Source organism: Coregonus clupeaformis, chromosome 19 (genome assembly GCF_020615455.1).
Source record: "Coregonus clupeaformis isolate EN_2021a chromosome 19, ASM2061545v1, whole genome shotgun sequence".
Classification (NCBI taxonomy): Eukaryota; Metazoa; Chordata; class Actinopteri; order Salmoniformes; family Salmonidae; genus Coregonus; species Coregonus clupeaformis.
In genome coordinates, this window is record NC_059210.1 from 39,247,455 (window position 1) to 39,264,085 (window position 16,631).

A 16,631-nucleotide genomic window follows, 5' to 3' on the forward strand; every position below is an offset into this window, starting at 1 on the left:
GTTTGTAGAGTCACAAGCTTGATGGGACCAAATACTAAACTTTTGACTAAATTTAATACAGTGAAATATTCCAAATAATGATCACACCTTCAAATGGGGGAACTAGATACATAAAGTGCATTAATTTCTAAATGGTAAAACAGATATGTATGACAATATCCACAAAGGTGACATTCTGTACTGTTGCCTCATATAAAACATTTGATCTCAAATCCAAAATGCTGAAGTATAGAGCCAAATAAAAAATGTCAGCTTCACTGTCCAAATAAATATGTAGGGAGTGTATATATTTGTGTACTAACTTATACTACACAGCTTAGGGCTCTCTTTTTGCCTGAGATACTTTAACCAAATATGGAATGATGCTAATATACATGTATATCCTTCATTGTTATGGTTAAGGTTGCTGTCTTAAAACGTAGCTAGAAGAAAACAAAAGCTACACCTATTGTTTCCTGTAATGCCATGTTATTTGTAACCACATTTAAAGCTAGTGGTTTGTTCCTGAGGGACTTCCTGTGGTTAAGAAGTGGAACCCTCCAATACAATGCTTATGATGGATATATTAGAATGTGTTTATGATGGGGCATAAAAGTAAGTGTATCATGTCTTGTCAAAAGAAATCTACTCTCTATGAATCATTTGAATTGGAAATGCAAAGAAAAATATAAACTGCAATTTGTAAAATCAAATGGGGTGTTATCGAGTGATTCTGATCACCACTTTGCAAAACCAATCAAACATGGCATTAATGCAGTATTTTCCTACATGTTTGACATTACTAATAAGTTTAAAATAATTGTCCCTCTAAAGTGTTTTATAGTTTATCCTTCCGGTTCCCTCACCATGATCTTTTAATCTGTAAATGGCTTTAGAGGGGCGAGAAGTAATCCGGCCATCTTGATTTCCAAAGAGAGGTGTTTTTCTCTGCTTGTAGAGGCAGTGGTAGCAAGACAGACAGAGGCTTTAAACTAGGCGGAGTGAACTTGAGGAATGAGGAGAGACACAGAGAGCTAGAGAGAATGAGGAGATAAGCAGATGGTTAGTGTCTGAGATGACACCTGTATATCTAATTTCAGTAAACCACAGTACATATGCATTGCCTCGGCTTGAGCCATGTTGTGTTGGTGACCAGTGTCAGGATTCACCTTGGCTCAGAGGTGAGTTAATGTGTGTACCACCGTGGCTATTTTAGGACCAGAGCACCAGCTTAGTAGCACTGCCTGCCTGCCTGCCTGTGTGCGTGTGTGTGCGTGTGGAAAAACTAAAGTACCTCCAATATGGCTTCACCTCACAACCCCTGTCATCTTCCTCAATAAGCTGCTTTAGAGTTCTCCTATGCAACAGTTCAGAAACACCGAACACAGATCTTTCACATTATGCTTACTTGGCACTGTCTTATTATAAAAGAGCATAAAGAGTGTGGAAATACAATATAATTGCTTTACAAATTGTATTGTGACAAAGCTGAATGCACATGACCTAAAGTAGAGCACTTTAGAGTTAAAAGATGTTAGCTATAACAATGGTTTGTTGTTGCACTTGTACTTAAGTGCCCAGATACATTAGAAAAAAGGTTTTGCCTTTCACAGTACAAGTCCTTAAATGTCTCTTTATTGTGTGAATATAGCATGAAATACTTTTATAAAACACTCAATTTGGTCAAAACACATATACTGTAGGTTAATTTTGTGTTTAAGAACATTGTCAAAAAGGCAGTCCTTTTTGATACGCAACATTGTAGGTGAAATTAAATCTCCAAACTATCCAATGTGCCGTGTTTAAACACAAAACTGGTGCTGTACACGTTGCAGTGCAAAAGAGCGTTTTATGCCTCAATGTTGAATGTTTAAAAAGGGATGTGCTACCCTCATGACTCATTGGTGTAATTCACATATTGAAAGGAAGTGCTTCATGCATTAACCTACTTTATTCTTCTTTTAACAAAGATGGGGGAATTTAGTCAGAATCAGTTTTCAACCGTTGTTTGGACACCGGTTCATATTGCAAAAACAATTAAATTACTACTTGAGTGTGTTTCCTGAGTTTGAGTCTTTATTAATAAGCCTTGGGTCATTTATTTGTCAAAATCAACAACAATGGTACAGTTTAGTACAACATAAACATAACATGGAATCTCTTCGTTGTGTACACAGAGAGAAATGGAAGGGACAGAGAGTCCTATGCTGCAGCTCTTCTCTGAGCTGTAGACCCCTCCCTTCATTCTGAGGAGTTCTGTCTGCATAGTCTTGCCAACAGCCTGACACTAATTTCTCAGAGAATGCACAATGAAAACAGAAAGGGTTGCCAGGGGTCTTACTTGATCCATTTCCAATTCATCTCATTTCTCCTTGCGACAAAGGGAGAGGCTTTATTTTCTTAGTGGGCCAAGGCCCATTCATCCAGCTCAGCTCTGATGGCATGTTAGGAGTCCGACATGTTGGCATTTCCTCCTGCCTTGCTATAGGAAGGTAGGACTGCACAGAAAGGAGGCCTTGTTTTCAGGCTGCCCTCCCTCCTCTGTCTCCCAGCAACCTCGGGTGCCCTGGAAAAACATACACTACTGTAAATGACAATGTGGGTTTAATGCATTTAATAATAATAATAATAATAATAATATGCCATTTAGCAGACAGACTGTGTAGGGAATGCCCTTTATCATTTTGCGAACACGTTAAAGTCACTATTTTAATTTCTCTCACAACATACATTGTTCCTACTGATAAATGCATTGGATGTACAGTATAATGTGTAGGTATCAATGGTCATTACTGAGGTTGCAGACTTACTGGGCCAGCATGTCCACTGTCTTCTGCGTGGCTCTTGTCTTCTTATGCTGAGGGCCATACAGGACACTCTGAATGTCCAGACACTGAAACAGAAACAAGGATGGGCTAGGTTCACTGTGGGGTAAGACATGATTTTAAATAGGAAAGGACAAGACATACAGTGCATTCGGAAAGTATTCAGACCCCTTGACTTTTTCCAAATGTTGTTACGTTACAGGTTTATTCTAAAATGGATTAAAAAATATATATAATCGTCAGCACACTATACCCCATAATGACAAAGCGAAAACAGGTTTTTAGAAATGTTTGCAAATGTATAAAAAAAAAAAAACGTATTTACATAAGTATTCAGACCCTTTGCTATGAGACTCGAAATTGAGCTCAGGTGCATCCTGTTTCCGTTGATCATCCTTGAGATGTTTCTACAACTTGATTGGAGTCCACCTGTGGTAAATTCAATAGATTGGACATTATTTGGAAAGGCAAACACCTGTCTATATAAGGTCCCACAGTTGATATTGCATGTCAGAGCAAAAACCAAGCCATGAGGTTGAAGGAATTGTTCTGAGACACAGATCTGAGGAAGGGTACCAAAACATTTCTGCAGCATTGAAGGTCCCCAATAACATAGTGGCCTACATCATTCTTAAATAGAAGAAGTTTGGAACCACCAAGACTCTTCCTAGAGCTGGCCACCCGGACAAACTGAGCAATCGGGGGAGAGGTGCCTTGGTCAGGTAGGTGACCAAGAACCCGATTGTCACTCTGACAGAAAAGTTCCTCTGTGGAAATGGGAGAACCTTCCAGAAGGACAACCATCTCTGCAGCATTCCACCAATCAGGCCTTTTTGGTAGAGAGGCCAGACGGAAGCCGCTCCTCAGGCACATGACAGCCCGCTTGGAGTTTGCCAAAAGGCACCTAAAGACTCCCAGACCATGAGAAACAAGATTCTCTGGTCTGATGAAACCAAGATTGAACTCTTTGGCCTGAATGCCAAGCGTCACGTCTGGAGGAAACCTGGCACCATCCCTACGGTGAAGCATGGTGGTGGCAGCATCATGCTGTGGGGATGTTTTTCAGCGGCAGGGACTGGGAGACTAGTCAGGATCGAGGGAAAGATGAACGGAGCAAAGTACAGAGAGATCCTTGATGAAAACCTGCTCCAGAGCGCTCAGGACCTCAGACTGGGGCGAATGTTCACCTTCCAACAGGACAACGACCCTAAGCACACAGCCAAGACAACGCAGGAGTGGCTTCGGGACAAGTCTCTAAATGTCCTTGAGTGGCCCAGCCAGAGCCCGGACTTGAACCCGATCGAACATGTCTGGAGAGACCTGAAAATAACTGTGCAGCAACGCTCCCCATCCAACCTGACAGAGCTTGAGAGGATCTGCAGAGAAGAATGGGAGAAACTCTCCAAATACAGGTGTGCCAAGCTTTTAGCGTCATCCCCAAGAAGACTCAAGGCTGTAATCGCTGCCAAATGTGCTTCAACAATGTGCAGAGTAAAGGGTCTGAATACTTATGTAAATGTGATATTTCCGTTTTTTATTTTAGCAACTAAAAACCTGATTTCGCTTTGTCATTATGGGGTATTGTGTGTAGATTGAGGGAAAAAAACAATTTAATCAATTTTAGAATAAGGCTTTAACGTAACAAAATGTGGAAAAAGTAAAGGGGTCTGAATACTTTCCGAATGAACTGTATTTCTGAATCATTTAGCACAAAATCTGAAATTAAAGTTAAAGTTCAAAGTACTCACTGAATACAGTGCTTTTGTGTGAACGTATGACAAAAAGTAGGGAGGCCGATGGATTGTTCTTGTCTACAAACAATATGAAAATGTAGAGCTACACTTAGACAGCTGAGGGGTATCAAAACACTTCCTGTCCAGTTCTGTAGAGAGCTCTTCTCATCCAGAAATAACCCCTCTAGTAACTAGGGTTCAGATAACACCAGGGAGTAGACACTGACCAGCACAGACCGGCTCATCTCAGGGTATTTCTAGGACCAAACAATAACAACCCTGGCATCTGATCTGGTTTGAATTGGTTTATAAGGTAAACTCAAGTAGCAGTGATGATCAATAATTACTTTCTTTAATCAATGGAAAAGAGTGGGGCATGACCACTTCTATTTGTTTATCTATGAAGACAGAGCATATTTGCTGAATGTACTGTAACCATAGAATACAGTAATGTTATCACACACACGCGCACACGTGCGTTTGATAAAACAACGAGAAAGATTATCAAACATTTCCACAGTCAACATAAATCACAGGATGTCAACAGAACTTTGAGAAACCAAGGAAAGTGAGCGCTCAATGTTTCCTGCCTGGTGATGGAATCGGGAGAGTAAAGGGCTCGGGGAAACTTTGGCAGATAGCCATTTGGCCTTGATGAATGTTTTCGTCAGTTCTCCCTGCTGTACTATGTAATGGAAGGACTTCTATTTCAACAAGAAGATGGAGAAAAACTACACATGTGTGTGTGAGCCATTGTTTTCCCCTTTCATCAACTCTGGGTGTCATGTCAGAGTCAGGCTTCCTTTACAGTTCCCATAGAGGAAAAAGTTTAGGATAAGTACAACTCTCTCACTGTCAGCTTTCATGTATTTTTTCCTCTGAGAAATCCTCTTGGATTCTGTCCAGATTTCTAAATCGAACATCATGGCTCCAGAGAGCAGCTGTTGTCATGATAACGGGGGAAAGAACATATCACTGCACGTTATCTGTCAGGGGTATTTCAGAAAGGTTACCCATCTCGGTCCGGATAAGAAGCAGAGTGTGGGAGCTCTGATTCACTCTGGGATACTTGGACCCACTTTGCACTTAGATACAATAACAAAGCAACATAGCAACAAGGCTCCTTAACTTACAGGCATGTTATTACTAGTGCTCTGAAATCCCCCTGAACTGGTCTCTTTCAGTGTGTTTCTGGGGATGGAGAGAATGAGCTCAGAAGGCAAGGATGGAGAAAGTGTGTCAATGTATATGTGTGTCATACTTAGTATATAGCTATTGATGACAGGTATTTGCTATAAGCATTAACTGAGTCTTTATAAATCAAACATAATTGGCATATATTAACAGTGGTGTTGACAAGGAACTTGTTAGGCAACTTTTTGTCACCTGTTTACTGAGTGAATGTCGTCATATAAGTCTCCCATTCCATCCGTATACAGGGACAGATTTAGGAATTTCAATGGCCGTAATGGCCTGCCAGTCTAATTGGGGTCAGTGTCCCCTTTAAATTTAACAGTGGTGAGCAAAGTTCCATTCTCTGTCCACACTCCCCAGACCTATATGTCTGTCTGGCTGTGTCCAAAAAGAGAAAGCAGCACAATTTAATTCTGTGTGACATTTTACACAGTGGCTGTGCACACTGCACAGAGCCTAGATTAGCATGTTATTCTCAAGGCATTGAGCCTTAGAGACCATGGTAGAAATAGCTGCTCTCACAATGACAGGGACTCTGCGTGTATATATGAGTGAGCTTCATAAACATACTCTCAGTGGTGTATTAATGTTAGGGTGCCACGCCCTGTGACTCCTGGACTTTAGCAGAGCCCTCTCAAATAGCTTGGCAATAAGAAAGGTCGATACTCTGTACGTGGGTGTATGTGGGTCAGAGAGAGAACAGTAACCCCACGTAAAAACAACATACTCATATTTCCCTACGCTTAAAAAGTACATGTAACTGCCAAAATAAAGGAAACACTTGAGTAAATGAGGGATACAAAGTATATTGAAATCAGGTGCTTCCACACAGGTGTAGTTTCTGAGCAATTCCTAAGCAATTAACATCCCATCATGCTTAGGATCATGTATAAAAATGCTGGGCAGGCCCAGTTTATGGGAGTTCTGGAGCGGTGCTTGAGACAGTGTTTTTCATCACCATCAACAAAACACCAAATGATTGAATTTCTTGTGGAAGAATATAATATAATAATATAATATGCCATTTAGCAGACGCTTTTATCCAAAGCGACTTACAGTCATGCGTGCATACATTTTTTTTTTGTGTATGGATGGGGTCGCATCCCTCCAATAGATTTCCAGACACTTGTAGAATCTATGCCAAGGCGCATTGAAGCTGTTCTGGCTCGTAGTGGCCCAATGTCCTATTAAGACACTTTATGTTTGGTGTTTCCTTTATTTTGGCAGTTACCTTTAGTTATTAAGCCCTGTTTTATCCAACTGAGCAGTAATAGAGAAGAGATGGTAATGTAATATAACTGTGCTTTGAACTATGTATTTTTCTAATAGATGTTAAGTCCCCTATATGGAGACATGTTGGTGTACAAAGCTCTCTGTGAATGTCGTAGGGTCCAGTGCCTTATAGTGCCAGAAAGCCCCATCTGCCTGCTCTCCGCTACCAATCTGTCAACAGAGCTGACATGAAGTGTCAGGTTTCACACCCCGCATTTGCATAGGGAGTGCCAATTTCTGGCTTTTCCAGACAAAGAATCAATTTGCTCTCCCTCTGAGTGATGGAGCCCAGCCTGGGAGACAGCATATTAAAGGGGACAGTCAAGCAAATCCAGCAGTTATAGTTTCATCTCACTGTGATATTCTCAGTCGGATTTAGAGATCTCAACATGAAAAAATATAAAATAATTTCATAGAATTGAAACACAATCACTTAGTCACACAAAATATCTTTGTACGAAGCTAAAGTTGTAATGGTGTCTCTGCATCGCTCAGAGGAGGCTTGGCAGAAAAAGCTCTGTCGTCAGTTATATGAAATGGTGCCAAATTTGTAGTGTCACTAAATATGATCATATTTATTTTACAGTTATAAGAAAGGTGAAATCTTATAGTAAATCGTTTCTAATTTTATTTTTACTTAATTTAGAAAGCATTTTAGACATTTCAAGGCCACTTTTGTATAATTGGAAAAAAATCATATGTGATTTTCAGAATATTTGTACTACAGTGCATTCGGAAAGTATTACGTTACAGCCTTATTCTAAAATTGATTAAATAGTTTTTTCCCCTTCACCAAAGCAAAAACTGTTTATTTGATATTTTTGCAAATGTATTAAAAATAAAAGACAGAAATATCACATTTACATAAGTATTCAGACTCTTTACTCAGTACTTTGTGAAGCACCTTTGGCAGCGATTACAACCTTGAGTCTTCTTGGGTATGACGCTACAAGCTTGGCACACCTGTATTTGGGGAGTATCTCCCATTTTTCTCTGCAGATCCTCTCAAGCTCTGTCAGGTTGGATGGGGAGCGTTGCTGCACAGCTATTTTCAGGTCTCTCCAGAGATGTTCGATTGGGTTCAAGTCCGGGCTCTGGCTGGGCCACTCAAGGACATTCAGAAACTTGTCCCGAAGCCACTCCTGCGTTATCTTGGCTGTGTGCTTAGGGTCATTGTCCTGTTGGAAGGTGAACCTTTGCCCAAGTCTGAGGTCCTGTGCACTCTGGAGCATCAAGGATCGCTCTGTACTTTGCTCCGTTCATCATTGCCTCGATCCTGACTAGTCTCCCAGTCCCTGCCGCTGAAAAACATCCCCACAGCATGATGCTGCCACCACCATGCTTCACCATCGGGATGGTGCCAGGTTTCCTCCAGACGTGACGCTTGGCAATCAGGCCAAATCTTGGTTTCATCAGACCAGAGAATCATGTTTCTCATGGTCTGAGAGTCTTTAGGTGCCTTTTGGCAAACTCCAAGCGGGCTGTCATGTGCCTTTTACTGAGGAGTGGCTTCCGTCTGGCCACTCTACCATAAAGGCCTGATTGGTGGAGTGCTGCAGAGATGGTTGTCCTTCTGGAAGGTTCTCCCATCTCCACAGAGGAACTCTAGAGCTCTGTCAGAGTGACCATCAGGTTCTTGGTCACCTCCCTCTAGGAAGAGTCTTGGTGATTCCAAACTTCTTCCATTTAAGAATTATGGAGGTGACTGTGTTCTTGAGGACCTTCAATGCTGCAGAAATGTTTTGGTACCCTTCCCCAGATCTGTGCCTCAACACAATCCTGTCTCAGAGCTCTATGGACAATTACTTCGACCTCATGGCTTGGTTTTTGCTCTGACATGCACTGTCAACTGTGGGACCTTATATAGACAGGTGTGTGCCTTTCCAAATCATGTCCAATCAATTGAATTTACCACAGGTGGACTCCAATTAAGTTGTTGAAACATTTCAAGTCTCATAGCAAAGGGTCTGAATACTTATGTAAATAAGGTTTTTCTGTTTTTTTTATTTTTAATACATTTGCAAAAATGTCTAAAAACCTGTTTTCGCTTTGTCATTGTGGGGTATTGTGTGTAGATTGCTGAGGATTTGTATTTATTTAATCAATTTTAGAATAAGGCTGTAACGTAACAAAATGTGGAAAAAGTCAAGGGGTCTGAATACTTTCCGAAGGCACTGTATGTCCTCAAAAGTGAGTACACCTCATCAATACATAACAAATACAAATTCTCCAGGAAAGGGAGTTCCAGATCTTTCTAGAACTATGCAGCATTACTAGTTATTGTTTATGGCCAATTCTTGAAAAAATCTATTTAGGCGGAAATCTACATTTTGCCATATCATTCGACTGGTTTTAACATAATATTGCCCAGAGATCCTCAAACTGCCTTAAATGTCCAATGCAGTCATTTATATCTCAATATCAAATCATTTCTGGGGAACAATTAAGTACCTTAAAGAAGCTTCTTAAGAGCAATTTCTCAAGCAAGAATTTTGCTAGGAATGTCTGGGAGTGGTCTGAGTGGGGAGGGGAAAACTGAAAACTAGATGTTTTTGGCAGAGATGTTTGGAACCCTCTTTCTTATTGGTCTATTAACTAATGTACCGCCTGGTGATATCACCAGGCAGGCCAAAACTCCATCCCACCAAAACAGGCAGACATTTCAAACAGGTCTTATACTAAAAGGGCATTATCATAATTGTATTAGTATTATTCCAACCTCATCAGTGTTGGGCAACAAAAGTGAATGGTGGGTATAATGCCAGTGTTTACCTTGCTCATGGTCCTGTGGGCATGCTCCACCTGGCCCTGGGTCATCTCCACCCCTCCAATCAGCTGCAGGGTGTCAGCCACCTCAGGACTCAGGTCACCAAACGTCTCTCTCTTCAGGGCCAGGGACTCCCTCTGGATCTCTACACACCTCTGACATAGTACATACACAACAACGTTGGTTAATGACTGCTTAGTGACTGCTTAGTGCATTTCATTTGTGTCTTCCCCTTTACATCTCCACTGATTCCATATGGCCAGTCTTATGGAGCTTTAGGCAATTGGAGCTCACTATGGAGGCTATTCATTTAACAGACTCTCCTGTCTCAAAAACACCTGTCACCCTCTCAGTTACCCTCAGCTAGCCTGATCCTTAGTAGCAGATAAAACTATCCCTGTAAACATGACAGGACATTACTAACTGCAAGGTGGATTCGCACAATGCCATGTGAGAGAGGGAAGTCCCCTTGAGAATGTCAAACCTCTCAGAGCAACAGAACAGAAATGTCTGTGATGCTGTAAACACCTGGAAGATATGCTGTTAGTGCGATTAGACCACTGGTGTTGGTGATCTATTGTAGTGTGTGTGTGTGTGTGTGTGTGTGAGTGTGTGTGTGTATGCAGGACTGACCTCTTGCTGCCCAGTGAGGAGGAGGAAGCGACAGTAGTCATCCTGAAGGTTGAGGGTGACAGTAGCCTGTGGGCCCAGGGAGCTCCTGTATGTACTCAGACTCTCCTCATAGTTGTCACGAACAGAAGAGGACCCAAGAGCGCAAGTTCAAATTCAGAGTTCTTTATTCAAGGTTACAGGCGGGAAGAGGAGTCCCAGGGGTGTCAGGGGTCTTTCAGGGTCCTCCTGTGGGTACCTGTGCTCCGGGGGTCACCAAATGTCCGGGGGTGTCCAGTCCAAGTGCTTAGTGTGTGTGTTCCCCAGTGATGGAGCGGCGTATCGGGCTGAGGGTGGTGAAACGTCTGGGCACGCTCATCTGGTGGTCGGAGACCTGGGGGAACACACACACACAACAGCAATATGAATGGCAGGCAGAAGTACAGATCAGGGCTGGGCAAATCTCGTGGTGAGAGACAGAAGGCAGAAACGAGTTACCGGAGGGGCTGAAGATCGGAGAGTAGTCGAGGTCCAGAAGGCAGGTTGGGATAGACGGGGCAGTAGAACAAGGAGGCAGTCAAGAAAGGATCGGGTATCACAAACAGGAGTCAGAGCGCAGACAGGCAGGTTACTGGTCCGGGTTTGAAGACGATCTGACAGGGCTTGGCTGAAAACCAGGGCTTGATATACTGGGAGAGGTAGTGGGGAAATGCAGTTCAGCTGGCAGAGTAATTAGAACAGAGTGAGGCAAGGTGAGGATGGTGAGTGGGAAATGCAGTGCAGCTGGCCAGGTAACAAGAGCAGAGCAGGGCAGGTGGAGCTAGTTAGGCTGAGTAGAGAGAGGGAGGTGAGCAGAGTGGAAGATAATTGAATGCAATTAATGTTGCTACCAGGGAGAGAGAGTGCTCATGACAGGACCCCCCTCCAAGGGACGGCCCCAGAAGTCCCAAGAACAACATCATGCCGGGAGGGTGGAGGGGAGCAGGCGGCGGGTCAGAACTCCTCCGAGCGGTCCGAGTGAATCTCCTCATCCTCAGAAGGAGCTGGAGGGTCACGGTCGGGAGACAGGACAGGCACTGAGACAGGAGCAGGGCGGGCCGGACGGCTAGGAACCCCTCTTGGACGGCCCCCTACGGATTGCAGGCTGATCAGGATGTAGTCGGTGGAAGTCAGTGATAAGGGTCCGGTCCACTATCCTCCTGGCCGGGATCCAGGTCCTCTCCTCTGGACCATATCCCTCCCAATCAACGAGGTACTGGAGACCCCTACCCCTTCGCCTAGAGCGGAGCAGCCGCCGGACGGTGAAGACAGGACCGCCATCTACGAGGCGCGGAGGAGGTGGCGCCGGAGCTGCAGGGACCAGGGGACTTTCATGGACCGGCTTGACCTTGGAGACGTGGAAGGTGGGGTGGACCCGCATGGAAGCGGGCAACTGAAGTCGGACCGCCGTTGGACTGATGACTTTCTGCACAGGAAAAGGACCAATGAAGCGAGGGGCCAGCTTTCGTGATACAACCCGCAGCGGCAGATCCCGGGCAGACAGCCAGACCTTCTGACCAACCCGGTAAGTAGGTGCTGGGGTCCTCCGTCGGTTGGCACCGACGGCGTAGCTGGTTCCAGACTTCAGGAGCACAGTGCGAGCCTGGGCCCAAGTGCGGCGGCAGCGGCGGGCATACGCAAGAGCAGACGGACAGGTGGCATCCGCCTCCTGGCTGGCAAACAGTGGAGGTTGATACCCGTAGACACACTGAAAGGGGGAGAGCCCGGTGGAGGAACTGGTGAGTGAATTATGGGCATATTCCACCCAGAGCAGGTGTTGAGCCCAGGCCCGGGATTTTGGGAAGCCACACACCTCAGTGCCTTCTCCAGCTCCTGGTTCATGCGTTCAGTCTGGCCGTTTGACTGCGGGTGGAATCCAGACGATAGGCTGGCGGTGGCCCCAAGGAGATGACAGAACTCCTTCCAAAAAGGTTGCTGAGAATTGCGGGCCCCGGTCTGACACTATATCCTGGGGTAGGCCATGGATACGAAACACATGTTCCAGGACCACCTGGGAGGTCTCTTTAGCAGAGGGTAGTTTGGGAAGGGGCACGAAGTGGGTCATCTTACTAAAGCGGTCAACAATGGTAAGGATGACTGTGTGTCCGTCAGAGGGCGGAAGGCCCGTAACAAAGTCCAGTGAAACGTGGGACCAGGGCCTCTTGGGTATGAGTAGGGGTTGCAGCAACCCAGCAGGAGGCTGGTTGGGAGTCTTGTTTCGGTTACAAGTGGGACAAGCTCGGATGAATTCTCGGACATCCCGTCTCATCCCCCGCCACCAGAACCGCTGGCGGACCAGATGAAGGGTGCGAGTGATGCCGGGATGACAGGCCAGACGGGATTCGTGCCCCCACTGAATCACAGGTGACCTGAGATTTGCTGGAACAAACAGACGGTTGGGGGCGCTGGTGCTTGGACCTGGCTGGTCCCGAAGAGCCTCCATGACCTGCTTCTCGATCTCCCAGGTGAGGGCCGCTACGACCAAGTGGCTGGGAAGAATGGGAGCTGTCATGGCGGTGGTCTCGTCCTTCTGAAACATCCGGGAAAGAGCATCAGGTTTGATGTTGCGAGATCCCGGGCGGTAGGAGAGCGTGAAATTGAAGCGCGTAAAGAACAGAGACCACCGCTGTTGACGGGAGTTCAGCCTCCTGGCTGTTTGGATATACTCCAGGTTCTTGTGGTCTGTCCACACTACGAATGGTTCCTTTGACCCCTCTAACCAGTGCCGCCATTCTTCAAGGGCGAGCTTGACAGCCAACAGCTCGCGGTTCCCAATGTCGTAGTTGCATTCGGCAGGGGTTAGCCGACGGGAGTAGAAGGCACAGGGGTGCATCTTGCCATCCTCAGCTGCTCTTTGAGAAAGCACTGCACCCACTCCCACGTCCGAAGCATCTACCTCCACCACAAACTGCCTTGCTGCATCTGGCATCTGGAGGATGGGAGCAGAAGTGAAACATGTCTTGAGGATATTGAAGGCCTTATCAGCAGCTGATGTCCATTGGTACGGTTGTTTAGTGCTGGTTAGCGCCGTGAGGGGTGCAGCCACTGTGCTATAGTTTCTGATGAATCTCCTATAAAAGTTGGCAAAGCCCAGGAACTGTTGCAACTTCTTCCGAGACTCAGGAACTGGCCAGGAAGTGACAGCCGACACCTTCGTGAGATCCATCTGAATGCTGCCCTCGGTCACCACATACCCCAGGAATGAAACGGTCTTGGCATGGAACTCGCACTTCTCTGCCTTCACGAAAAGAGAGTTCTCCAGCAGGCGGCGCAGGACCAACCGGACGTGGTGCGTGTGTTCTGACAGAGTCTTTGAGAATATTAAAATATCGTCAAGGTACACAAATACGAACGTATTTAGCATGTCCCTGAGGATATCATTCACTAGGGCTTGAAAAACTGCTGGGGCATTGGTGAGGCCGAAGGGCATGACGAGATATTCATAGTGGCCGGTTGGTGTGTTGAACGCTGTCTTCCATTCGTCTCCCTCCTCATCCGCACCAGATGGTAGGCATTGCGAAGGTCCAGCTTAGTGAATACAGTGGCTCCCTGCAGCAGTTCGAAGGCAGACGAAAGTAAGGGCAGTGGGTAGCGATTCTTAACCGTGATGTCGTTCAGACCCCGGTAATCTATGCATGGACGAAGAGAACCGTCCTTCTTGCCGACAAAGAAGAATCCCGCTCCTGCGAGGGGAAGACGACGGTCCTAATTATCCCGGAGGCAAGAGAGTCATTAATGTAGTCCTCCATGGCCTTTCTTTCCGGGGCTGACAGTGAATACAGACGACCCTTGGGAGGTGCTGTGCCAGGCAGGAGATCAATCGCGCAGTCATAGGGTCTGTGTGGGGGGTAGAGATGTCGCCTTGGATTTGTTGAACACCTCTTTCAGGCTGTGGTAACAGGCCGGAACATTGGATATGTCGGAGGTAGCGCTAGATCCTTCCCGGTGAACGGGCAGGGTGGCCCCCTTAAACAGGTCTGGTGACAACTCCTTCCCCACTCACGGACTGTTCCTGTCTCCCAGTCGATGTGGGGGTTGTGCTGACGGAGCCACGGGTATCCAAGAATGAGTGGTTGGCCAGGTGAGTGTAGGAGGTGAAACTGGATGGACTCCTGGTGGTTTCCTGACAGCAGGATTGTCACAGGGGCGGAGATATGAGTGACAGTGCCAAGATGATGCCCATCCAGGGCTCGTGCAGGAATGGGTTGTGTCAGTTGATGATGGTTCACGCCCAGTTGCTGTGCAAGCTCAGGGTCCATGATGTTTGCTTCGGCTCCGGAATCCACAAGGGCGGCCAATGTATGAGTCTTGTCAGAAAGCTGAAGGCGGAGATGAAGCAGGGTCTTTCGGATGGAGGAGACTGAAGGCTTGTTGAGCTCACCCGGATCTCCCCTACACCTGGTGAGCTGCGGCTTTTGCCGGACAAGTAGCGACACGGTGATTCTCGCCACCACAGTAGAGGCAAAGGTTGGAGCTTAGACGGCGCCGACGCTCCTCGGGAGTCAGAGAGGCACGGCCAATCTCCATGGGCTCAGGCTGATTGAGTTGGCTATGGGACTTGACAGGCAGGGGCTGGACAGAAGCGGTATCGACCCCGAGTACGGATGGCAGGTTGACTGAGACGGCCCTTCTCCCTCCTCCGGGTCTGTATACGGCGGTCAATGCGAACGGCAAGGTCAATGGCGGCATCAAGCGTTGAGGGCGGGTCATGGGAAACAAGCTCGTCCTTGATATAGTCCGCCAGGCTATGGAGGAAGGCTTGCACCAGTGCCTCTGGGTTAAACGAGCTTTGACTGGCCAGGGTACGAAAGTCAATGGAGAAGTCTGCCACCGTCCGATTGCCCTGACGGATGGTGAGCAGAGCTTGTGACGCTTCGGCTGTTGGCGAGCCTAGGTCAAAGACCTTTAACATCTCCTCCTCAAAGGCACTGAAGGAGGCACAGGCTGGGGTTTGCCGGTCGAATTCCGCCGTTCCCCACAACCGAGCTCGACCGGTGAGATGTGTGATGACATACCCCACCTTGGCTCCCTCTGTTGAGAAAGTCCTGGGCTGTAGTGCAAACTGGATTCGGCAGCTGCTCAAGAATGGTCTTACTTGCTTCTGGTTGCCATCAAAACGTTCCGGGTTCCCAATCCTTGGTTCAGGAGCGTGGGGATCTGGTGGCAGCACTGCCGGGCCTGCAGCATTGGGACCTCCAGCGGAGGGATGAAGGAGTATCGGTGGTACAGGAACAAAAGGACCAGGGGGGTGCAGGTGGAGTAGCCGGGCTTGAGAGTAGTTGCAGGGCTTGGGCTAGCTGTTGTTGCTGCAGTTGGAACTGTTGTTGCTGCTGGTTGAATAGCTGGAGAAGGGGAAGCGATGTCGCCAGCCATCCGATTTATGTCTCCCTCAGAGCGTTCCAGTCGCTGTAGGGCAGTCCTCTCTGGCTCTTCCTCCATCGTGGTCAGGGAGTGCGCTGGGTCCATGAGGGTCAGATCGTTCTGTCACGAACAGAAGAGGACCCAAGAGCGCAAGTTCAAATTCAGAGTTCTTTATTCAAGGTTACAGGCGGGAAGAGGAGTCCCAGGGGTGTCAGGGGTCTTTCAGGGTCCTCCTGTGGGTACCTGTGCTCCGGGGGTCACCAAATGTCCGGGGGTGTCCAGTCCAAGTGCTTAGTGTGTGTGTTCCCCAGTGATGGAGCGGCGTATCGGGCTGAGGGTGGTGAAACGTCTGGGCACGCTCATCTGGTGGTCGGAGACCTGGGGGAAACACACACACAACAGCAATATGAATGGCAGGCAGAAGTACAGATCAGGGCTGGGCAAATCTCGTGGTGAGAGACAGAAGGCAGAAACGAGTTACCGGAGGGGCTGAAGATCGGAGAGTAGTCGAGGTCCAGAAGGCAGGTTGGGATAGACGGGGCAGTAGAACAAGGAGGCAGTCAAGAAAGGATCGGTATCACAAACAGGAGTCAGAGCGCAGACAGGCAGGTTACTGGTCCGGGTTTGAAGACGATCTGACAGGGCTTGGCTGAAAACCAGGGCTTGATATACTGGGAGAGGTAGTGGGGAAATGCAGTTCAGCTGGCAGAGTAATTAGAACAGAGTGAGGCAAGGTGAGGATGGTGAGTGGGAAATGCAGTGCAGCTGGCCAGGTAACAAGAGCAGAGCAGGGCAGGTGGAGCTAGTTAGGCTGAGTAGAGAGAGGGAGGTGAGCAGAGTGGAAGATAATTG

At 46.9% G+C, this 16,631-nt stretch overlaps 1 protein-coding gene across 4 annotated transcripts in view; it reads right to left on the reverse strand.

Moving 5' to 3' along the window:
- Positions 1 to 394: 394 nt before the first annotated feature.
- ttc23 (tetratricopeptide repeat domain 23) overlaps positions 395 to 16,631 on the reverse strand; it is a 38,152-nt gene continuing 21,915 nt past the window's right edge. For all 4 annotated transcript variants that reach the window (XM_045204951.1, XM_045204954.1, XM_045204952.1 and 1 more), the window contains exons 9-12: positions 10,404 to 10,516; positions 9,776 to 9,925; positions 2,790 to 2,872; positions 395 to 2,545 (exon numbers count right to left, since the gene is read on the reverse strand). In XM_045204951.1, coding sequence (XP_045060886.1) covers positions 2,425 to 2,545; positions 2,790 to 2,872; positions 9,776 to 9,925; positions 10,404 to 10,516 — 467 coding nt within the window. In that variant the 3' untranslated portion in view covers positions 395 to 2,424. The remainder of the gene's footprint in view (positions 2,546 to 2,789; positions 2,873 to 9,775; positions 9,926 to 10,403; positions 10,517 to 16,631) is intronic.